This window comes from Stenella coeruleoalba, assembly GCF_951394435.1.
Source record: "Stenella coeruleoalba genome assembly, chromosome: 15".
Lineage (NCBI taxonomy): Eukaryota > Metazoa > Chordata > Mammalia > Artiodactyla > Delphinidae > Stenella > Stenella coeruleoalba.
In genome coordinates this window covers 14,268,350-14,293,670 of record NC_137161.1, presented here as the reverse complement: position 1 = coordinate 14,293,670, position 25,321 = coordinate 14,268,350, and the positions used below count along the sequence as shown (strand labels likewise).

At 40.1% G+C, this 25,321-nt stretch overlaps 1 protein-coding gene across 1 annotated transcript; it reads right to left on the bottom strand.

Moving 5' to 3' along the window:
- Nucleotides 1-4,418: 4,418 nt before the first annotated feature.
- Nucleotides 4,419-15,430, bottom strand: LOC307198019 (zinc finger protein 37A-like; the record flags this gene model as incomplete). Its single annotated transcript, XM_079944602.1, has 4 exons — nucleotides 15,365-15,430; nucleotides 11,538-11,596; nucleotides 4,873-4,999; nucleotides 4,419-4,618 (listed from the first exon to the last, which is right to left on the bottom strand). Exons 1-4 carry the CDS (start codon nucleotides 15,375-15,377, stop codon nucleotides 4,419-4,421), a joined length of 399 nt encoding a protein of 132 aa, XP_079800728.1. The 5' UTR covers nucleotides 15,378-15,430.
- Between the last annotated feature and the right edge of the window lie 9,891 nt (nucleotides 15,431-25,321).

The following is a 25,321-nucleotide window of genomic DNA, read 5'->3' as shown; positions in this document are numbered from 1 at the left end:
AGAGCTCCTATTTCGCTCCTATGTTACTTCTGTAATTCCAATTAGCTCTAACCTGTTGATAAAGACTTTCCTACATGTGTTGACATCTAAGCGGTTCTGTCCTATGATTTTGCTGATGTTCAATGGCTATGAACTGCAGAGGATGGCTTCTGCACGTGGAGAGTGTTGGTGGGAGTTTTCTTCTTATGTTTTTTTCTTTGATGTTTGGTGAGGGCTGACCTCTGGCTGAAGGTTTTTCTACATTCATTACATTCATAGGGTTTTTCCCCTGTGTGAATTCTCTGATGTTTTGTGAGGGCTGACTTTTCATAGAAGGTTTTCCCACATTCGGGACATCTGTAGGGTTTCTCTCCTGTATGAGTTCTCTGATGTACAATGAGGTTGGATTTCACGCAGAAAGATTTCCAGCATTCATTACATTTATAGGGTTTCTCTCCTGTGTGGGTCCTTTGATGTTGAGTAAGGTTTGACTTAACACAGAAGGTTTTCCCACATTCATTACATTTATAGGGTTTCTCTCCCGTGTGAGTTCTCTGATGTACGGTGAGGGCTGACTTCTGACAGAAGGATTTTCCACATTCACGACATTTGTAGGGTTTTTCTCCTGTGTGAGTTCTCTGATGCTCAGTGAGGTTGGACTTTACAAAAAAGGACTTCCCACATTCACTACATTCATAGGGCTTTTTTCCTGTGTGCACACTCTGATGTTGAGAAAGGTCTGTTTTCTTAGGGAAGCTGTCCCCACATTTATTACAGTCATAGGTTTTCTTCCCTTTGTGAGCCCTCTGATTTTGAGTGAGGTGTGATTTCTTATTTAAGACCCTCCCACTTTCACTACACTCATTATTTGGTTCCCCCAAGCACATTCTCTGATGTTGACTGAGTTTCAACGTCTTGTGGGAGGATTTCTCACACTTACTACCTTTAAAGCTTTTCTTGCTCGTGTTAATTCTCTGCTTTAGAGCGAGGCAGGACTCCTTTTTCACAGCTTTCTCACTATCATTACACTTTCTGGGTTTTTCCGTTGTGTGAGTTCTCAGATGTTGAGTCAGGTGTGGCTTTTTGTGGAAGGATTTCCCACACTGGTTACAGTCATAGATTTTCTCTTCTGTATCAGTTCGTTCATTTTGAGTGTGGGATGACTTCTGCAAGGCTTCCTCACTTCTGTTATACTCATCAGGTTTTCCTCCTGTGTGCATTCTCTGATGTTGAGTAAGGTTCGACTTCTCGCTAAAAGATTTCCCCAATTTGTTACATTCACAGTGAGCTCTCTGACGTGCACGTTTTGACTTCAAGCATGAGGATTTCCTATTTTTACTGGATTCGTGTGGTTTCCTTTCCTTAAGAGTTCTTGGACAAGCACCAAGCTTTAACTTTTGGAGAAAGGCTTGTCCATATTTGTTACCTTCAGAGGGTTTCTCTCTTGTATGAGCTCTCTTACATGCAACAAAGGCTGTTTTTCTGTGAAAAGCTTTCTCACAATGATTATATTCAAGACATTGCTCCAAAGCTGAATTCTTCTGACACTGAATAAAGTCCTCAATTTGTCTGTGGGATTTCCTCTTTTGATCATTTTCACTGGGCTTGTTCCCTGTATGGGTTTTCTCATTCACAGTAGTAAGGAATCCACATCCATTGAAATCATTAGATATTTTTCTCACACTGTTTCTATTACTAATAACTAATTCAAAAACACTTTTCAAGTTTGTTACAAATGGGTCACATTGATGGGATATTTTTTTTGAGGGCACTGGATTTGTGGTCATATTAAGTGTTTCTCTGAAGGTCTTATTTCTATCCTCAGTCAATGTTTTGTTGTTGATGAATAAACCTTGCCTCAAATACTTGTCTTCATTTTCTTGGCTTATCTCTTCCATGTTATTGGTTCTTTGGACTTATAGAAATATAAAAAATTAACATACATTATAAATCTTAACACATTTCTTAAGGAATAGGCTTGTATACAAATGCCCTAAGTTAAGTTAATTCTTAGGTTTCAGACACAGTCTCCTGGGATGAAAGAACTTCTAAGCACATATTTATCCTACTCTTTTAGTTGGTACATGAAAACAAAAACAAAAATACATATTGCAGTAGAAAAAGGGAGAGAAAGCTGAAAATTAATACTAGAAGCTTTGGCTTGTTACAAAAATTACCTCAAAATGGATGGAGAGTTTGAAATAAAACACAAGGAGTGGTGAAGTGAGTCCAAAGGATGTCAGGAAAACAAGTGATCCAAGGATGGAGGGTATTAAAAGAATGGGGCAAAGATAAGGGACACTGAATAGGGAGACAAGGAAGACTAAAGGGTGATCAAGGGAAGGGTCAGGGCAAAGATAGAGGATAAGCCATGTTTGCATATCATTTGATTCTATCAGAGCTAATCAATAGTTATTTGTCTTGACTGACAACTCTACTTTTCCCTCTTTCAATCTGCTGACGTACTGTACCAAATGACTGTGCCCTGTCACAATACTAATTTTTAATTTCACTTTTAAAATACTGAAGTATAATTGATTTACAATATTGTGTTAATTTTAGGTGTACAGCAAAGTGATTCGGTTATGCATGTACATATGTATATACCTATATTCTTTTTTCAATTCTTTTCCATTATAGTTTAATACAAGATATTGAATATAGTTCCCTGTGCGATACAGTAAAACCTTGTTGTTTAATTCTACTTTCACATCATTTTTTATTCCTCTCTGATTTCTCTTTTTTTGTGAGAACTCAAGCACCTGGCTATTCGACTTGGTCTTAGGACCTTTATTAATCTTTGTCTTAAAATTTTTTGGCTATGAGTGATTATTATTATCTTCTACTATTTTCATTTTATGCAATAACATTGGTTATATGCTTAAAAACTTAAGACTTCTCTGTAGCAGATAAAACAAATAGAGGCCGATATGCTAGCAAGAAAAATCTGATATTGGATTTTCATACTTAGACTTTATACTAGATTTTTATACCTAAATTCACAACACATGTTCAACTGATCACCCCACAAGCCTACAGTATTGTCAGCTCCTATCAGACCAGGGTATTTAATTCCATCAATTGTGTGTTTCCAACAACAAATACACTCCCATGGTCTTCACTTAGCACATATTATGTCCTTAGCTCTACTCAGAACCTAGATATCCTTCAGAGTAATGCTACTATTCCACTGTTAAAAAAAAATCTCAACACTTTAAGTTCCATTTGTGGTAAAATCGCCAAGTAAATACTGTCTGCATAATATGTTCTAACTCTATTTCCACAGCTACGTTACTTTCTCTCTATTTCTGTGAACAAGCCTGACTTTAATTGCTTTTGGCAGTTTTTCCACTTTTTTTTAAAGTTTGGGATTTCAGCTGCCTCGAACCTATAAGAAAAATGGAATTGACATTAAATTTTTTTTCCTTGTGGCCTTTGGATAATTTGCAGGGGGAAAAAAAGGGCGATGTTGACTACATTTGCATCTGCATATTGGGAATTCACTCTTTCCTTCTAAAAAACACTTTTTTTTCACGTGGCTCCTGGGAAACCCCTGACTCCTGATTCTCCCTCTACCATAGTGGGTGCTCCTTCTTGGTCTCTTTTGCTAGAGCCCTATGTCTCCGTGACCTCCAAATGTAATGCTCAAGGGTGCAGTCCCTGACCTCTTCTCTTACCTACTATCTTACTCAGAGTAGAATTCAGTCTTACCAGGCCTATAAAGCTTTGCCTCTAGCTAACTCCCTGACATCATCTGCTGTTTTTCTCCTCACTGAACCCTCTCCGGTCCCACCAACTTCCCTGCTGTTCTCTGACTACACCAGCTCCTGTCTCACAGTCTTGGCATCTGCTGTTCCTTGATCTGGAATCTCTCAGATAACCCGTCGCTCACTCCATCCCTTCATTCAAGACTCCATTCTACTCTCCTGTTCAACTGTCCACCTCCTCAAAGGGGCCTTCCCTGACTTCCTTTTGAAAAAGGACTCCCTGTCGGTCTCCATCCCCTTCATCTGACTTTAATTTATCAGAGTACCAATTACTACCAGACATGTTACATATGGATCTGCTATTTGGATCTACTGACAGGAGCAGAGACTTTGCTTTGTATCTCCTGTGACTTAGAACATGACTGGTGCATAGCTGGTGCTTCGTAAATATTTATTGAATCAAATGATCCATCAACAAATGCATATTTACAGAACATTTGGCACAGGAGGGAACGTAAAGGATAGCCATTATTGCACAGAGAGAAAAACGGAGAAATAAAGGTCTAGGATGAGGAAGGCAGCAACTGGATTCTACAAAAACCAAGCGAATCTCTCTCTATAAAAGTCAAACAGAAAACAAAGAGCATTTATATATGAGAGTGATATATGGAGGCTTAATATCTAAGGTATGGTAGTCATCTGCCTTTAGTCACTCCTAAAAGTCTGGAGCCTCTAAAAGAGATTCCTAAAACCCATTTCAAAGATATTACCCCCTGAACTGGCCACTTTGGATCCAGTTTCCCCTGGCTGCCTTCCAGGTGACCGCATTAACTCACCTGGGTGGCTCTCACTTGGGAGTTGTCCCTTTAATATCCACGGTTCTTCTTCTTGTTCCAACTTGAGTATCAGCTCAGGTTTGGAAACACAGTGACCTGTTGTGGGAAACGACATGGGACTTGGCAAAGTTGCTTAGGAGTCAATCCCTTTGAAGAATCAGAAGGGAGAAGCTTTAGGAGCTGTAGAATGATGGGGACCCTTTCACTAGGGAGGTGAGAATACAATATCCTTTCAAGTTCCCTAAAAGGTTTTTGAATCCAAAACCTCATGTGCATGATGCGCCACAGTGACTTGGTTCCTAAGACAGGAAATGCATGCTGTTGGGAGCTGCACGGGAAGCTGGGCTTACCCAGGGACACCAGGTGCCCGTAGTTCTCCAGCATCACATCCCTGTACAGGAGCCTCTGAGCATGGTCCAGCAACTGCCACTCCTTCTGGGTGAAGTCCAATGATACATCCTCGAACAACACCGATCCCTGTAATAGCCCAAGGCTGCTCAGTCTGCAGTGCTCAAGACCAGATGGCACGGGAAATATGTAGGGGGTACTGATCCTACCGTATTCACTGTAAAGAGTTGCCCAGAAAATGTTATAAAGGTCGTCTACCACATACCTTCCATCATGTTATACAGGCAGACCCCAGAGATATTGCAGGTTTGGTTCCAGACTACTGCAATTGAGTCACACGAATTTTGGGGGGTTTCTCAGTGCATATAAACATTATATTTATGCTATTTACTAAGCGTGCAATAGCATTATATCTAAAAAAGCAATGTACATGCCTTAATTTAAAAACACTTTATTGCTTAAAAAATGCTAACAATCGAGCCTTCAGCAAGTTGTAATCTTTTTGCTGGTGGAGGGTCTAGCCGTGATGTTGGTGGCTGATCAGGGTGGTGGCTGCTGAGAGCTGAGGTGACCATGGCAATTTCTTAAAATAAGACAACAATGAATTTTGCCACATTGATTGATTCTTCCTTTCATGAACGATTTCTCTTTAGCATGCAATGTTGTTTGATAGCATTTTACCCACAGTAGGACTTGTTTCAAAATTGGAGTCAATCCTCTTAAACCCTGCCACTGCTTTATCAACTAAGTATGCGTAATATTCTAAATCCTTTGTTGTCATTTCAACAATCTTTGCAGCATCTTTCCCAGGAGTAGATTCCATCTCAAGGAACCACTTTCTTTGCTCATCCAAAAGATGCAACTCCTCATCTGCTAAAGTTTTATCATGAGATGGCAGCAATTCAATCACATCTTCAGGCACCACTTCTAATTTTAATCCTGTTGCTATTTCCACCACCTCTGAAGTTACTTCCTCCACTGAAGTCTTGAACTCCTCAAAGTCATCCTTGGGGGTTAGAATCAACTTCTTCCAAACTCTTGTTAATGTTGATATGTTGACTTCTTCCCATGAATCACAAATGTTCTTCATGGCATCTAGAATGGTAAATGCTTTCCAAAACGTTTTCAATTTATTTTGCCCAGATCCATCAGAGGAATACCCATCTACAGCAGCTATCACCTTATTTTTTTAATTAATTAATTAATTTATTTTTGGCTGCTTTGGGTCTTTGTTGCTGTGCGTGGGCTTTCTCTGGTTGCAGCGAGCAGGGAGTACTCTTTCATTGTGGTGACAGACTTCTCATTGTGGTGGCTTCTCTTGTTGCAGAGCACAGGCTGTAGGCATGCAGGCTTCAGTAGTTGTGGCACATGGGCTCAGCAGTTGTGGCTCACGGGCTCTAGAGCGCAGGCTCAGTAGTTGTGGCACACGGGATTAGTTGCTCTGCGGCATGTGGGATCTTTCTGGACCAGGGCTTGAACCTGTGTCCCCTGCATTGGCAGGCGGATTCTTAACCACTGCACCACCAGGGAAGCCCAGTTATCACCTTATGAAGTGTACTTCTTAAAGAAATTACTCCTTGCTCCATGAGCTGCACAATGCATGTTGTGTTAGCAGGCATGAGAACCACATTAATGTCATCGTCCATCTCCATCATAGCTACTGAGTGACCAGGTGCATTGTCAATGAGCAGTAATATTTTGAAAGGAATCTTTTTTTGGGGGGGCAGTGGGTCTCAACAGTGGGATTAAAATATTCAGAAAACCATGTTATAAACAGATGTGCTGGCATCCAGGCTTTGTTGTTCCATTTATAGAGCCCAGGCAGAGTAGATTTAGCATAATTCTTAAGGGTCCTAGGATTTTCAGAATGGTAAATGAGCATTGGCTTCAACTTCAAGTCATCAGCTGCATTAGCCACTAACAAGAGAGTCAGCCTGTCCTTTGAAGCCAGGCATTGACTTCTCCTCTCTAGCTATGAAAGTCCTAGATAGCAGCTTCCTGACCTCTCTCAGCCTTCATAATACTGAAGAGAGTTACGGTCTTTCTCTAGATTAGTCTTTGGCTTAAGGAAATGTGGCTGCTTTGATCTTCTATCCAGACCACTAAAACTTTCTCCATATCAGCAATAAGGCTGTTTCGCTTTCTTATCATTTGCGTGTTCACTGAAGTAGCACTTTTACTTTCCTTCAGGAACTTTTCCTTTGCATTCACAACTTGGCTAACTGTTTCGCACAAAAGGCCTAGCTTTCAGCCTGTCTCAACTTTCAACATGCCTCCCTCGCTAAGCTTAATCATTTCTAGCTTTTGATATTTAATGAGAAACATTCAACTGTTCCTTTCACTTGAACACTTAGAAGCCATCATAGGGCTATTAAGTGGCCTAATTTCAATAGTGTTGTATCTCAGGGGATAGGGGGGTCTAAGGAGAGGGAGAGAGATGGGGGAAGAGCTGGTCAGTGAAGCAGTCAGAACACACAGAACATTTATAGATTAAGTTTACCGTCTTATATGGGCAAAGTTCGTGGTGCCCCAAAACAATTATAATAGTAACATCAAAGATCACTGATCACAGATCACCCTAACAAATACAATAATAATGAAAAAGTTTGAAATATTACAAGAATTGCCAAAATGTGACACAGAGACACGAAGTGAGCAAATGCTGTTGTAAAAATGGCACCAATAGGCGCAGTGGTTGAGAGTCCGCCTGCCGATGCAGGGGACACGGGTTCGTGCCCTGGTCCAGGAAGATCCCACATGCCGCGGAGCGGCTAGGCCCGTGAGCCATGGCCGCTAAGCCTGAGCATCCGGAGCCTGTGCTCCGCAACGGGAGAGGCCACAACAGTGAGAGAACCGCGTACCGCAAAAAAAAAAAAAAAAAAAAAAAAAAAAATGGCACCAATAGACTTACCTGATGCAGGGTTGCCACAAACCTTCAATTTGTAAAAAAAAATGCAGTATCTGCAAAACTCAATAAAGCAAAGTACAATAAAATGAAGTCTGCCTGTATTTTGTTGGAGAAAGAGAAATCATACCAGAAATACTCTGCCTCTATCTTTAGTTGGTGATTCATAAAACAATTTGAGTTCCTCTACAGGCCTACAATTGTCCTAGCCATAGAGGATGCTAAGGTAAGACACTTGTCCTGTTTTTTGTTTTTTTAATTTATTTTATTGAAGTATAGTTGATTTACAATGTTGTGCTAATTTCTACTGTACAGCACAGTGATTCAGTTATACATATATATACATACTTTTTCATTCTTTTCTATTATGGTTTATCACAGGATATTGAATATACTTCCCTGTTCTATACAGTAGGACCTTGTTGTTTATCCATCCTATATATTAATAGTTTGCATCTGCTAACCCTGAACTCCCAATCCGTCCCTCCCCCCTCCCCCTCCCCCTTGGCAACCACAAGTCTGTTCTCTATGTCTGTGGGTCTGTTTCTGTTTTGCAGATAAGTTCATTTGTGTCATATTTTAGATTCCACATATAAGTGATATCACATGGTATTTGTCTTTCTCTTTCTGACTTAGTTCATTTAGTATGATAATCTCTAGGTCCATCCATGTTGATGCAAATGGCATGATTTCATTCTTTTTTACGGCTGAGTAGGATTCCATTGTGTATGTGTGACACTGGTTCTGTCTTTAAGGAGTTTACAGAATGATGGGACTTTCTACATGAACATAGACATGCAGTAATAACTTACAGGAACCATGAAAAAATGTGTGTACGAGGTAGAGTGAGGTCACAAAGGGAGAGGGGGGTTAAATCTCAGTTTTTTCAGGGTATGCTTCACGGAGGAGAAAAAGATTTGATTGCACAACCTAACGTCCTCTGCCTCCAAAAGTAGAGCAGGGAGAGTCATAAAAACACCAATATACTTCTCAGAGCAGAGGAAGTTTCTGGAAGATATAGAGTAGGAGGCAGATACTGGAGGCATTGTGCTCGCCCCTTAATGCAAACATAGAACATGCAAAAGTCTCAAGTTCTGTTCAGAGCCCAGAGAGACCTCCCAGCTCAGCAGCAGCTGCAGCTGGAAGCCGAGATGGGCTCTGGGCTGAAGAACAGTGAACGTGAGTCACGGAAGGGCTGCCACACTCCTGATCCCCAGAAGGAGTGGGCTGAGGGTTAACACTCAGGAGAACGTTCCCTGTAAAAAGCAAGGAACTTCAACAAGGACTTGATGTATAGCACAGGGAACTCTACTCAACACTGTAATAACCTATATGGGGCAAGAATCTGAAAAAGAATAGATGTATGTACATGTATAACTAAGTCACTTTGCTGTACACCTGAAACTAACACAACATTGTTAGTCAACTCTACTCCAGTATAAAGTAAAATTAAAAAAAAAAAAAAAAAGCAAGGAACTGCCTCTAGGTGTCTGCGTGAACTTTGCATCCAAAGAGAGGAGCAGGGTACTGTGCTTAGTCCCCTGATTCGGTCACAGCTTTTGTTTTAAGGCAACTCTGGGGAGACAGACTATCATGCTCTGCTATCAGGTAAGGCACTACCCCCTTTGGCGGGTGGAAGGGGGTCCCCTCAAGCTTTGTCCCTCTCTGGAGAGCCTAAGTGAAGCCTGTTCTGTACACAGAACCCAATAATCCGTATAAGAGGCCCCAAGTCAGTCCTTTCGTTCAGAGGAAAATCTTGCCAAGGAAACAGACTTGTCGCGCATCACACATCGGCTGCCCACATTGATCTAATGAGGTCTTTACCTTTCTCTTCATACAGAAAACAGCAAAGGGTCCAGATGCTGGAGGGAAAACAACGATCTGAGAAAGCAGCAGCAGGAATAACAGATTTGAAGGCTGCTAAACAAATTTAATGCCAGTAAAAAGCAACAGCCTGAAAGATAAGTACCAAGACCAAAAGACTGAAGACTATGAAAACAAATGTAAGTAAAGATACTGAAGAGAATAATTTTTAAGTATTCCCATTGGTGTCTGCAAATCATATACGAGAGTCTTATTTCCCTAAAAGGAGAAAAGTTGGCTATGAACACAGAAAAAGGATACAGATATTAAATATTCTTTTGCTGACTTAGGACAACAACAAAAACCCCAAAAACTCTTAAGACTTGAAAACAAAATGACCCAAATGACAAAAATGAGCAAATCTCTCAACGCACAGAATAAAAACACGGAAAAATGGAAATGATGAAAGTAAAGGAGCACAGAGGGCCGACTGGGGAGAGGCACTGACCGTCTCATGGGATTTCTGGGTGGCAGGAACAAAGAGAGTGGAGGGAAGGAAATAATCACAGAAAGAACCGAAAATGTCCCAGAGCAAGTCAGTCTTCATCTCCATAGGATCCATCCAATTACCAAGCAGGCACTCTGAAAAAAGACAGGCAGCCAGACACACTGCCTGCGGAAATACCTGAAGCCCAAGGATAATGAAAAACTCGCAAGAAGAAAAAATAAAACCGGTTACTACAAAGGAATGAGAATCGAGCTGCCACACGACTTCTCAGTCTCCCCAAATACTAGGAGCTAACGCAGATCATCCATAATCTTCTGAAGGAAAGGGATTTCACCCCCAAATTCTATAACCAGTCGATCATTCATGGAGTGGGGCAGAATAAAGGCTCTTTCGGATACCCAGACTCAGAAGGCGTATAACCACATAGTGATTCTGTAGACCGCTCCAGAGGCCTCTATCAAAACTCAGCAGAATCTGGGAAAGAATGCATGCCATACGGAACTCGTGGTGGACAGACAGAGCTACAGGAACTGGTTCTTGGTACAGCCAGAGAGGGTAGGTGGCTTATAGACTATGAAAGGGAAGCGTGCGTGGAGCTAAGATTTACTTTATTTTATACGTCCTATGTCTTATTTGGCAACCCTAGGCCTAAGAGATCTCCCATTCCGAGATCTTGGGCTGGTTGGAACACAAGCAGATGATGACTTACTCCCAACAAAGGGTGGAAAGTTTGCAGTAGACTTGGACTCCAGGTCTCCATCTGGCCAAATTTCTAATGATGTATCCTTAGAATGACTGCAGTTACAAGCTCTTGAGAAGTTATTTACTTTTACTTCAGTGAAAAGGGGATAATAAAAGTGCCTACCTCCTAATGCTGTTGTCAGAATTACATGAGCTAATCCAGGTAAGGAATTTAAGAGTGACTGGAGCATGATAAGCAGCCCTAAATTGTAGGTAATATTATAACTGACTATTATAATTCTGTCACTTTATCTTCAAACTTGGGACAGCAAAAATAAGTGGGAAATGTATATTAGAATTGAAATAATTATTGTTTAAGTAGCTAGAAGATGTGATACGATTGTTAACTAAGAATACATAATTATTATGTAAAGAGAAAATGAAATAAAGAATATTTAGTGCATTTCCACAAAGCCCGACGTAAGGGAGGAGTGTATCTTATTTGGATGAAACTACAGATGAAAATGTTCCTGCTGTTGGTAGAAAAATGTGTTCACATATGCGTTAAACACATCAAAGGTAATAATGGAATAAAAATAAAATGTAGACCTTCAAAACCAGTAGAAGAAGAAAGAAGGAAAGTAAAATAAAACAGGAAAACGTTGGGAAATGAAAAGATGAGGAAGGACAATTGACAAGAAAGTTATTAAAAACGCAAAGCACCTCTTAGATGTCACTGAAAAATACTGAGTAATAAGTAATCAACTCACCTGGGCTGTGTTCATTTTCTCCTGCTCCTGGAAAAGTTCAGAGAACTGTGAAGGCAGAGCTGAAGGAAAGGGAGAGAGCAAAGAAATTGTGAGAAATATGATCAACCTTGAAGGTCCTTAGAGCAACTTGCCTAGAAATCCCCACGTATTAGCTGACAGTCACATGGTGGGAGATTGTCTCTGACCCTTCAGAAGGGGCAGGCATGCTGAGGGGACTCTTGCAACCCTGGTATAACCAGGGGGAGCCAAAAGAAGCAGGCTTTTCATGGTGGAGAGTAAATATTTTTTCCTTATTGGTTTCTTACAATTTATAGCCTTCTTTGATTTAATAGCAGACAAATATAAAATAAGCTAAAATCCAACTAAGAAAGACCTGGTTAAACCCAGATAGCATAGCAAGGATGCCATGCTGTGCTTTTGGTTATTATTAAACCTGTTACATTTCTGAAGTTTTTGATGTCTGGGATTTACATTAAAATAATCCAGTAGAGGGCTTCCCTGGTGGCATACTGGTTAAGAATCCACCTGCCAAGACAGGGGACATGGGTTCGCACCCTGGTCCGGGAAGATCCCACCTGCCGCGGAGCAGCTAAGCCTGTGCACCACAACTACTGAGCCTGCACTCTAGAGCCTGCGTGCCACAACTACTGAGCCCGCGTGCCTAGAGCCTGTGCTCCGCAACGAGAGAAGCCACCGCAATGAGAAGCCCACGCACTGCAACAAAGAGTAGCCCCCGCTCACTGCAACTAGAAAAAGCCAGTGCGCAGGGATGAAGACCCAACGCAGCTAAAAAAATTAAATTAATTAATTAATTAAAAAATAATAATAATCCAGTAGAAGAAGGTGGAGGGGGAAAGTGTATGCACGTGTGCATACGTGCGTGCATGTTAGTGGCAGGGAGGATATATATGTTGATAATTGCTGAAGCTGTGACAAGTATATACGGTCATATTATTTTCTTTACTGTCGTATGTTTTGAATATTTCCATTTGAAAAAGTGTATAAAATGATGCAACAACCAAAACCTGATAGAAATTCTACTGATATTTTTAACTCCGTGAAGTTAAAGAATTAATAGGAACTTCTGACAACAGGGATAGGGGTGCTTTAACAAGTCTATTTTTTTAAAAAGGGATTTATTCTCCTTTGGTTCCAGTGTCTTCTAAGGATGTTTTATAAAGACACTTGTTTTGACTTAACTGAGATGCAGTGGGCAGAACAGTGGCTGGGGAGGCAGGGGCCCTGGATGTGCCTTTTGGTTCCACCACTTAGGAATAATACAAAGCTAGATTATAAGAATGTGGGTATAATAATATTAGTGATACCAACAATACTTGCATAGTGCTTACTATGTAACAGACATTGTTCTAAGTCCTTTACATATATTAACCTCATTTATTCCTTAAATGGAGCAAGATGAGGAATCTGGGAATAACATCTGCACACCAGTGTATATAAAACAGATAAACAACAAGGACTTACTGTATAGCACAGGGAACTATACTCAATATTTTATAATAACCTATATGGGAAAAGAATTTGAAAAAGAATATACATATGTATAACTGAATCACTCTGTTGTACACCTGAAACTAACACAACACTGTAAATCAACTATACTTCAATAAAAAATATATATCTAATAGAAAAAAACAAAGCAGAAATTAAAAATTTAACACACACCTACAAAATTCCAAGTCCATTTGTGTAAGCAATTTTCCCCAAACCTTCAAGAAAAACAATAATCTACAGAATACATGCCAGAAACAGAAAAATAAACTTCCCCAATTCAATCTGTATGGCTCCTGTACTCTTGAGGCCAATGTCAGTTTAGGATAAGTGGAGAAAAAATTAGCCACTTGTTTCCCCGTATAAACTTAGATACAAAAATCCTAACAAGGATTAACAAACTAAATAAAGCAATTCAATTAAAAAAGTTTTTTAAAGAGCAAGCTGTAGGTACTATTATTATCCCATTTTATAGATGAGGAAATTGAGAAGTTAAAGTAATGCTGTAGAGCTGGGCTTTGACCCCTGGCGGTGTGGATCCAGAAATCCTGTATTTAACCCCACGCTAATTACTTCCTCAGGCCCCCAATTGAACTCCTGAAAACTCTTCCTGTACCTGGATAAAGTCAGGGATGGGGGGCGGGGCATATCTCTAAATTCATGTGATGGTGGGCGTGGCTTGAAGGCTGTGCAAAATCCCGCAAGAGGGGCTGGAGAATTAAGGGCATCTGGGAGGAGTGGAGAGAGTGCCTCCCTAGCCCTCCTCCCAGACACGTCCTCATCAACCGTCCTCAGAATTTCCTCTTCCTGAGAAGCCTGCCTCCTGCCCATCACCCTCAGCCCAATTCCCCCTCCCTTTGAAAAGTTGGCCCACACCTCACGGGCCAATGGTTCTCCACAACCTCTGGTGTGGTAGTGTTACTCAGGGCAGAAGGATCAGGAATTGCTTCCAAGCAAGCAAATAGAGAACCTGCTTGTTTCTGGGATCTCTGCCCTGCAGCTGTGGTGAGCGTGTCCGGGTAGCATGAGGATCTCCCAGGTAAGAGTCCTACTCCTGGTACCCCCTCCTTCTTTCCTCACAAGAGCTGTGTGATCCAGGGAAAACTTGTACCTGGCTGGGGCGGGGGGAGGGTAAATTCAAACAACTGGAATCTTCAGCCCCAGTCCCAACTCTCTCTTGCAATGAATTCACCATCCTCTACAACAGAAGTTCTCACAGAGTGGTCCCCAACCAGCTGCATCAGTGTCACCTGGGAACTTGATAGAAATGCAAATTCTTGGGCCCCTCCCCAAACCTCCTGAACCAGAAACTCTGGGGGTGAGGCCCAACAGAGCTATTGGGTTTTAACAAGCCCTTCAGCTGTTTCTGATACATACTTTTTTGAGAACCACTCCCAGAAAATCTCCAGAGCTTCTGGAAAAGACTCAGTCCCTGTACGCTCCAGGTCCTTCCCTGTGGCTCTTAGGGACGGGCCACTCTGCTTAGTCCTGTGAAGGATGTGCTGCTAGACAAAACCCAGCATGGGATTTGGAAATAAAACTGTTTGAGGTTTGTAATCCCAGCTCCTTCAATTACTGGCCTGGAGACTTCCCCACCACAGTCTTGGTTTTCTTGTCAGTTAAAATGGGATGGGCAATACTGACTTTCCAGGGGGTCTTTGAGAACCAATAACGATCTTAATGAAAACAACAGTGATAAAGGCAATTAACATTTCCCGGGTGCTTAGTGAATGCCAGGACCGCTGCTGAGTGTTTACAGGTTATCTTAATTCAATCCTCAAAACGACTTTGAGACAGGTTTTTGGAATAACTTCCTTTGGCAGATGGGGAAACTGAGACTTAGAGGCTCATCATTTTGTCCATGGAGACTCAGTGGCCAGGCTAGAATTTGAACTTGTCTTAGTTCAAATTCAGGCTCTTAAATCAGCCTGCACATAATAAATGTTATCAGAATTTATTCTCACCCCCGCCGGTGTCCTGGATTTGACTCGATAATGAATGGTTGGCCAGGGCACATGCAAATTCGAGGAGCTTCTGGAAACAGCTCGTTACCATTAGGATGCTTTTTCTCAGCGCACTTCGTTCTGACCTAGTAACCCGCGCTTCTCCCTTAGCCTCTTCGTGGAACCTGTAGGTCCGTAGCCAAGCTGCTCTGTCACTTCGCTTTCTTTAGCGGCAAATGCAGACCAGACTCAGGAACAAGTGCTATATAGGGTCTCAGCCTGCGTGGGATTCGCGCAAGTTTTTGCTTCCACCAGGTGTGGGCACAAAACCTACCCCAAGCTCAGCAAAAAAACCCCTCCAAACTAGGTTCTCACCTGTAGCGCACATCCTTCGTGCAGGACCCCTCACTGAGCAACGTGTAGACCCGAAGGCTCCGGAATTATCTGCCGCGCGAAGCTGGAGACCAGGGAGCGGGCGAACAATGAGGAGAAATGCACATGCGCAGAAGGAGCCGTGAGGGGCCAGTTCCCTGCGCTCTCCTCCCGGTAATCCATCAAATTCGGGACTCCGTTTCCCATAAGTCTCAGCGTCCCCTTCCTTAGAGAATGTCAGAAGAGTTCCTGCTTTACTTGGTGAGTTGGATAATTTGTCCACCTCCACTCAAAACTGGATTTCAAAAGTAATACACCGAAACTGTGGCTAAAACGGCAGATACACATAAATCTAACGAAGATTTGATCAAAGGAGAGTACTCATAATCTCCTCTCCCAGAAATGACCATGTTAGGTGATACCTTTATTAAAATAGGACCCTAAAAGTGGTGTGTTATTTTGACCTTGTCATTAAACAAGTGGTTAATAATTTTCTTATTCTTTTTGCATTTTTATTTTGAAAATTTTCAAACTTAACAGAAAAGTTGCAGGAATGATTCATTACGAATGAACACCTGTAAAATGTTTACTTAGCATCAATTGTTATTATTTTGCCACATTTGCATTCTCTCAATTCCTCTCTCTCATCTTCCTCAGCATTTGAGAGTAAGTTCAAACACGAACTGTCACCCCTAAAATTAGCATATATTTTCTAAGAGTAGAACATCCTTTTACATAACCACCACAAATCAAATTCAAGAAAGTGAACACTGATATACTATTATTATCAAATATGTAGACCATATTCAAATTTCACCTGCTGTACCAATAATGTCCTTTATAACTATTTTGTTTTCTGATCTAGCAACTGATTCAGAGTCCTTACATCCAGTTGTCATGTCATTTAGACCTCTTTCATCTAGTTCCTCAGCCTTTTTTGTCTTTTATGACATTGGTAACTTTGAAGAGGACAGACTTGTTTTGAAGTGTTCCTTCAATTGGATTTGTCTGACTGTTTTCCCACAATTAAATTCAGGTTATACATTTCTTGGCATAACATAATGGATGTTATGTTCTTCTCAGTAAATTACACCAGATGAGTTTCACACACATGATGTCAGTTTGTCCCACTTTTGGTAATATTAACTTTGATTCCGTGATTAAGATGATGTGCAGGTCAATGTACTTTTATATCAATTGTTTCTCTTATGCCAATAGTAGTAATAGGAAATAAGTTCCAGTCACAGTAGCAGTCAGTATCTAGGACTAGGTTAACAAGAATTGGGCAGAACTTACACAAAAGAAACTATTACACTCTAACTGTGTGACATTAAAATGTGAACGGAGATATGTACTGTCTTCCTAGATAGGGAGACAACATTCTTTAACAAAATTCCAATCAAAATCTCAATAAGTTGAGTGATGTGGTTTCTTCCTTTAATTTTAATTTTATTTTACTTTACAGAACACATCTAAATTTCATCTGGAAGAACAGAAAAAAAAAAAAAAACCCTAGGAAAAAAGCCAGGACTTTAAAAAAAATCAGAATACCTGTATTTCCTATTAGATATGAATATGAATAATATTAACATAATACTCAAAAAGCTGCCTCTGGGCTTCCCTGGTGGCGGGTTTGTGCCCCGGTCCAGGAAGATCCCACATGCCGCGGAGCGGCTGGGCCCGTGAGCCATGGCCGCTGAGCCTGCGCATCCGGAGCCTGTGCTCCGCAACAGGAGAGGCCACAGCAGTGAGAGGCCCGCGTACCGCCAAAAAAAAAAAAAAAAAAAAAAGATTTTAAGGTGGAAGCTGATTGATAGTTGTGTTCAACTATATTTGATATTGTGCTTACCTCTTGAATCAATTATTGAGAGTGGGGTATTGAAATTTCCAACTATAATTGTGAATTTATTTCTCATTGACGTTCTTTTTGCATCATGTATTTTGAAGCTCTGTAGGTGCATAAACAATGCTCCTGATTAATTGACCTCTTTATCATTATTAAACAAACTTACATATTTAGCATGTAGTTATGATTGTGTTTTTTATTCCTTTGGTTAAATCCAAATTTTGTATGTCTGATTTTTTTCGCTTTCATTTAAAAAAATTATTTCTTTAAATTTATTTTTATTATTAATTAATTAATTAATTTATTTTTGGCTGCATTGGGTCTTCGTTGCTGTGCACGGGCTTCTCATGGTGGTGGCTTCTCTTGTTGTGGAACACGGGCTCTAGGCTCACGGGTTTCAGTAGCTGTGGCACATGGGCTCAGTAGTTGTGGCTTGTGGACTCTATAGCACAGGCTCAGTAGTTGTGGCACATGGGCTTAGTTGCTCCGTGGCATGTGGGCTCTTCCTGGACCAGGGATCAAACCCATGTCCCCTGCATTGGCAGGCAGATTCTTTTTTTTTTTTTTTTTTTTTTTTGCGGTACGTGGGCCTCTCACTGTTCTGGCCTCTCCCGTTGCGGAGTACAGGCTCTGGATGCGCAGGCTCAGTGGCCATGGCTCACGGGCCCAGCCGCTCTGCGGCATGTGGGATCTTCCCGGACCGGGGCACGAATCCATGTCCCCTGCATCGGCAGGCGGACTCTCAACCACTGCGCCACCAGGGAAGCCCGGCAGGCAGATTCTTAACCACTGTGCCACCAGGGAAGCTCCTTTGCTTTCATTTTTGAAAGGGTTTAGCTGGGCATAGAATTCTGGTTGATAGGTTTTTGTTTTCTTTTTCTTTTAAACATTAAAGATCTTCCTTTTTTTTTTTTTTTTTTTTTTTTTTTTGCTTGCAGTATTCCAGTGAGAAATCTAATGTCATCCTTATCTTCATGCACAGCATTTTTTCCCCCTCTGGTTGATTTTACAGTTTTCTCTTTATTACTGACTTTGAGCAATTTGATTATGATATGCCTTGTTGTGATTCTCTTCAAGTTTCCTAGGCTTGACTTTGCTGGGCCTCTTAGATCTGTGAGTTTATAGTGTTCATTGTGTTTGGAAATTTTGGGGCCATTATTTCTTTAAATAGTTTTCTTTCTGGTCCTTCCATCTCCCTTTCTCATCTCTTTCAGAGATTCCAGTTGCCCATATATTAAGCCATTTGAAGTTGGCAAATCTTCTCACATTTTTTTCCCTTATGGGACTTATATTAATGGATGGTGATACTTCTCTTTTAATCTTGACTGTTCTTACTTTTGAGTTACATATTCCATTTCTTCAGTCCTTTTTCCTCTGGGTTCTCCAACCAGGTTTCCCAGGTTACTGTGTTGTCTCTGTATAACTTGGTCTTTGGCCATACGATTTTTCTATACATGTGAACTATTAGGTTTATCTAAATATTATATCTTCAAATCAATTTTCACTTTGTTCTTTTTTATTACCACCTGATTTCATCTTATGTTGCAATGTCTTTTAGACAGTATTAGTCATGTATATCTTTTTTTTTTTAGTCATGTATATCTTTAAACTATTCCTCTGTAGCCATACATTTTCTAATTACTTCCGTAGCATTTTAAGATCTAGAATGATGAGGGTAAAAGAAACACATGCTAGTTTTCCATTGTTAATTAACCTTTTTAATTAGAAAATTTTCCTAGCAATTAACCCATTTTCATTTAGATTTTTTTATTACGCAAAAAAATAAATGCTAGAAATTATCTTTTTGTCAAACTGTGGGGTCATAAGTTTGATAGAGTCTAGGGTTATCAAGATACTAGAAAGTAAAGATGTGCTCATGCAATATAAGAATTTACTTGAGTGTGGTGTGTGTATACACAAAAAAATAGGACTCCTTTTCATTTCTAAGAATCTATGCCTAGAATACATTTCAACAAATTAAAAAAGATGTGTATATATGATTGTTCTTAGTGTTCTCGGCAACAACAAAAATAAACAGAACTCAAATGTCCAAGTAGAGCACTGGCCCAATCAATAATAACCCTGTCATAAAGTAAAATATTAAATATTAGTAAAATTGATAAACCAGGTTAATATTTACTCATAGAGAAATCCCCACTTTTGTTCAAAGTATTTAAAGTATAATCACTTTCACAAATTGCTGTATCTATAGAGAGAGATTTTAAAGGACCTTAGTGAAAATAAAACTTTAATCCTTGCTTAGAATTTCATGTGGCTCTTTTTAGAGTCTTTAAATTGTTCTGTTTTGGTGATTACAATTTCAACAAGTCATTTTTCAGTTACAAATATTAAGTATTTCAAGTTGAAAGAAATTTTTCACTGGATACACGTTGCTCACTTAAATTATCCTTGTACTTGGAGAACACTCCTCTCTCATTCTTCCCCTGACAAACTCCAACTTCTCCTCCTACCCCTCCAAAGTCCTCAGTCACTGAACCCTTCTCTCCCTGCTACCCCACTAACTAGTGATCTCATTTGTTGTGATGCCTGGATTTAATTTTCTTTTTCTCATACTGTCTTCCCATTAGCATGTCAACCATCACTGGTGAATTATCATGCCCTTTATGAATCTATGAATACCTTCAGGCAAAGCTCTCACCATGCAAAGTATCAAAAACCTTCCACTTTTGTTCAGCGTTATGAATGTGGTGACTGCAGCATGGCTTTTAGCTATAGGTCACAACTTACTGAACACCAGCGAATTCACAAGGTAGAGAAAGCCCACAGATACGATGAAAATGCAAAGGACTTTAGGCATCCCGCATCATTTACAGTGGTCCAAAGAATTTACATTCTGGATAAACACCTTGAATGTAACCAATGTGGCAAAACCTTTAACAGGGCTTCAATGTTTATTCAACAACAGAGCACACACGGCGGACTGAAACCACACAAGTGTGATGTGTGTCCGAGGGCCTTCAGGTTTCTTTCATCCCTTATTACACATCAGAGATTTCATGCTGGCAAGAGATCACATCTGACTCAGCATCAAAGAATTCCTCCACAAAAGAAACTCTTTGTCCTTACATTTTGTGGAAGGACCTTTCACAGTTTCTCAGAAAAAATTCAACACCAAAAAACTCATACTAGAAAGAAATATCACACATGTAATCACTGCAGAAAGGACTTCAATCCATATTCAGTTTCTCTTACATCAAAGAGTTCATACTGGAGAGAGACCCTACAAATGTAATGATTGTGAAAAATCCTTTAAAAGCCAATCGAATCTTAACAAACATCAGAAAATTCATACTGGAGAGAAGCCCTTTTCATGTAATGAATGTGAGAAGATCTTTACCCAGCTCATAGATCTTAATCGTCATCAACAAATCCACACTGGGGAGAAACTTTACATCTGTGATAACTGTAAAAAGACCTTTGTCCGTTTCTCAGATCTAACGCGACACCGAAGAACTCATACTGGAGAGAGACCCTACAAATGTAATGTTTGTGAAAAAACCTTTAAACATCAGTCAAATGTTATTAAACACCAGAAAATTCATTCTGAAGACAGGCCCTTTACATGCGACAGATGTGAAAATACCTTTCGCTATTACTCTGATCTTAACCGACATAAAAAAATTCATACCAAAGAGAAACCCTATAAATGTAGTGAGTGTCAAAAGCTTTTTAACCACAGTTCAAACCTTAGTAAGCATATGAAAATCCATACTGGAGAGAAACCCTTCATATGTAATCAATGTGGAAAAGCTTTCCGTCTAAACTCTGTATCTTGACATCTGAAAACTCATAATAAAAAGAAACCCTAAGACTATAGAAGATGCAGGAAGGCACTTAGAAATCACTTACCTTTTACTAGAAATCAAAAATCTAAACCAAAGAGATCAATGTGGAAAGGGTTTTAACCAAAGCCCATTCTTCTGCATGAATTCATCCTGTATGGAATATTTTAGAAATTTAAATACATGTTGAAGAAACGGGAAGATGTGATCAGAGATGTACTTTCTATATTATAATTGACTCAAATCTTTGAGCAAAAATAGTTAAACATGCTCAAGCAAAACGTGAAGCTGAATAAGGCAGTTCCTATGATGGGAAGTAGGCTAAGAGGCAGCTCCAAGGGTGTAGTAAAAAGAACAGATTCGTTTTGCTGTTTGTTCATAATCTATTTTCACTGGGTGAATAAAGTCATATTTTTAATAGAGGTAGCTCTCTAAAAGTGTAAACCTTTGCATGGAGAGGATGCAACCCTAACCTAAGTGTAAGTAAGGGGAAAAAAAGCCATCTCTTTGGAATTAAAACTTCAGAGAAGAAGAAACTTTGCCAGTGAACAATGAAAAACAAAAAGTGGGTCACTATTTAAAAAACTAAAGGATAGAGAGTTAAGAGGGTAGACATGAGAAATCCAAAGTTTGTGGGTCAGTGGTGAGTAGACAGTTTCTGCTCCTGTTCTAAATGAAAACAACTCAGAGACACCCAGCCTCCCCAAATTCTTGGATGTATCTGGAGAACGAAGAGGAGATGGAGAGACTGCAACAATTCTAGGACTTAGATTCAGGACTTGGAGAATTTATGACTCATAGTGTTATCTGTAATAAGTTGATTTCCTGTATTCCCTGATGACTAACTCATAAGTTTTCTAGTGCATGCTAATACTGGTGTGTAATGCTGGATACAATCAGGTCTTGTGTCAGAAATCTACACTTTCCTGAATTGGTTCCCATAATCATTGGTGGCAGCTTAACCCTGTTCGGCCAAGTGGGATGGGCGTAGTCTAACAAGTCTCTTTAGGACTGGCCTCAATCCATAGAAAGTGATGGAAAGACAACACTGTTTCTTCGAGGGTCATCTTCTCATCTTTCTGACCTCTGCTTTCCCAGATATTAGAGTATAATAGTGGCTACCACAGAGCTAAATTGTTGTAATCCCCAGATGTGGCCCCTCGTCTCAAGATCGTTCCTTGTGTGCTTTTTATCTCTAAGAAAAGGTGTGTACATAAGTTCACTTTTTGCAAATAACCTATAAAACTATAATGTGTCTGTTAAGTTACATATGAGCTGAAAATGCAACTGAAATAAGTTTTAAAATGAGTGCAAAATAAATGTTATAAATACAATTATAAAAATGTAAAATGGTTATTGGAATAAGGAGGGGGAAATTTGGCAATTACTCCTAATTTTGGTCCTTAAAATTCTGGTTTAGAGTCAAATTTAACAGGAATTATTTTATGTGCTTAAAAACATTAAGAATTTCCAATATGGCCCCTAACTGTAAAGTCTGTATTATAAGGAGAAAAGAAAGAAGCTTAATAGAACAGAACAGCTTGTACTGAAAAGTCTAGTATTCCAAATTTGCTAACACCAGACTCAATAGAAGCCTAGATTCCAATAAGCAATGTCTAACATATTCTTTTTATATCTGTTGCTATGTTTCCTGGGAACTATCACTAATTATAAGCCAAAAGTCTCTAATTATATGAAAATAAAAAGGATAGTCATTATGCAAAAGTTAGGCCATTCAAGACATTCTCATTGGCAAGTTTCAGCTGAAAAATCTTAATTTCCTATCGGATTTTAATATTAAAACACATAAGATATTTCTACTGTTTAAGCAAATAATAGAGTTGTCGGTATGATAAGTGGAGAGAGAAGATAGAAATGCTTATATAGAGGCTTAAAATGTCATCTAAACACTAACATAGTGTGCACAACTTCCTTTTTTTGCTTTTAATAATTAATTCCTTATTTAAATCCACTGTCACATGTTTGAGGACAGAATCCAACAGGGTGTTGTAGGTTGATGTGAGTCGCTCCAAAAGATACACTGAAGTCTTAACCCCTGTGTGCAGGAAAAACTCAGTTCTCCTGTGTTTCTCCTTTATCCCACACTACCACCACATTCACACTTGTGACACCAGATGTGTGGGTTTTCTCCCACACCAAGCAATTCTGTGATACTGGTTGAGTGTCTTATAATTTAACTCATTTCTGACTATACCCACCTGGGGATAGTGTCAGATCCCACAGGGTAAGGGTACAAGTCCCGCAAGACTGCCCCTCAACCCCAACTTCAAATCCCAAGTCCACGTTGTCACCTGTGCTTCTGACAGGTTGGCTATAAATCAGAGGTTCCCGTGACCCTCTCCTAGAGTTTGATTAACTTGCTAGAGCAACTCACAGAACTCAGGTGAACAGTTTACTTGCTGTTTACCAGTTTATTATAAAAGGATATGATAAAGGATACAGGTGAACATTTAGATGGAAGACATGCGTAGGGCAAGGTATGTGGGAAGGGGCATGGAGCTCCTGGCGAAGCCACTCTCCCAGCACCTCCATGTGGAAGCTCCAAACCCCATACTGTTGGGGTTTTTATGGAGGTTCCATCATGCAGGCAGGATGTGGAACCAGGAGGATGGAATACCACGGTTAGTCCCCTTATTACCACCTCTGCAGATGAAGGGATTTGGGTCCATTACTAGAAGGCTATGGAGACAGAGTTAGAAGACAAAACCCAACCTGTTCAATCTGAGAATTTAAAGCACCATAAATTAGGAAATTATAAGCTACTAAATTATCATAGGAACAGTTGGTTTTGATGTAGAATGAAATAAGGTTAGCTCCTCAAACATACTGTCACACAACAATGTGGAAAGGAACAGATTAACTTAAACATCATCTCTTTCATTATTTTAAAAGGGAGGCACATGTGGCATAATGTTTGAATTGTTGAACGTTTTCATGGTGCCTAGTGAATGTTACAACACACTTATTAAACACACTCTATTTTATTCTCCTGTGTGAGTTTTCTGATGTGATAATGAGGTTTGATTTATGGCTGAAAGTTTTCTCACATTAATTGTGTTTATACAATTCACTCCTCTATGCCTATCCACAGAGTTTTAGCATTGTGTAAATTACTTGATTTGTTCCTTTGTTGATCACCGCCTTCTCGGAGCTCATTCCTTTTGAGTTTTCTGATGTAGCAGGAAGTTTGATTTGTGGCAAAATGTTTTCTCACATCCGTGACACTCATAGGGTTTCTCCCTGTGTGTATTTTCTGATGTTCAGTGAGAGTCCACAGCCGATGGTAGGCTTCCCCACACTTGTTACATTCCTAGGGTTTCTCTCCCATATGAATTCTCCGATGTATTCTGAAGGCTGACTTATGGCAGGATTTCCCACGTTCAGCACATTCATACGGCTTCTACCCAGTGTGAGTTCGCTGGTGTTGAACAAGGGAGAACTTCTGGTGGAAGGTTTTCCCACATTCATTACACTCATAGGGTCTCTCTCCTGTGTGTGTCCTCTGATGGTGAGTGAGGGCCGACTTCCGGCAGTAGCTTCTCCCATACTCGCTACATTCATATGGTCTCTCCCATATAGTTCTCTGATGCTTGATGTGTGAGTTTTTGTTGATGGCGTGTCCACGTCCGTTGCACTCATAAAGATTCCCCTTTGTGTGCACTCTCTTATATTCACTGTGGTTTGACGTCACAGTGAATGTTCTACCACATTTATTAAACACACTGCGTTTCTCTCTAGTGTGAGTTCTGTGATGTATAGTGAGTGTTGACTTATGGCAGAAAAATTTCCCACATTTGTTACATAGGTAAGATTTCTCTCCTCTATGAGTTATCTAATGTGCTGTGAGGGCTGCTTTAGTACACAAATTTTTTCCACACTGACTGCATTCATAGGGTTTCTCTCCTGTGTGAGATCTCTGATGCACATTGAGGGCTGAATGACAGAAGGTTTTCCCACATTCAGTTGGTTTCTCTCCTCTGTGAGTTTGCTGATGAACAGCAAGGTAAGATTCTTGTTGAAGGTGTTCCCACATTCTTTGCATTCGTAAAGTTTCTCCCGCGTGTGACCTGAAATGTTCAGTGAGGGCTGACTTCCCAAAAAAGGTCTTCCCACATTCATGACACTCATAGGATTTCTCCCCTCTGAATCTTCTGATGCACAACGAGGGCCAATTTGTCAGTGAAGGTTTTTCCACATTCACTTCATTCATAGGGTCGACCTCCAGTATGAATTCTTTGGTGTCGAGTAAGGTTCGTCTTTACACGGAAAGTTTTCCTACAGTCATTACGA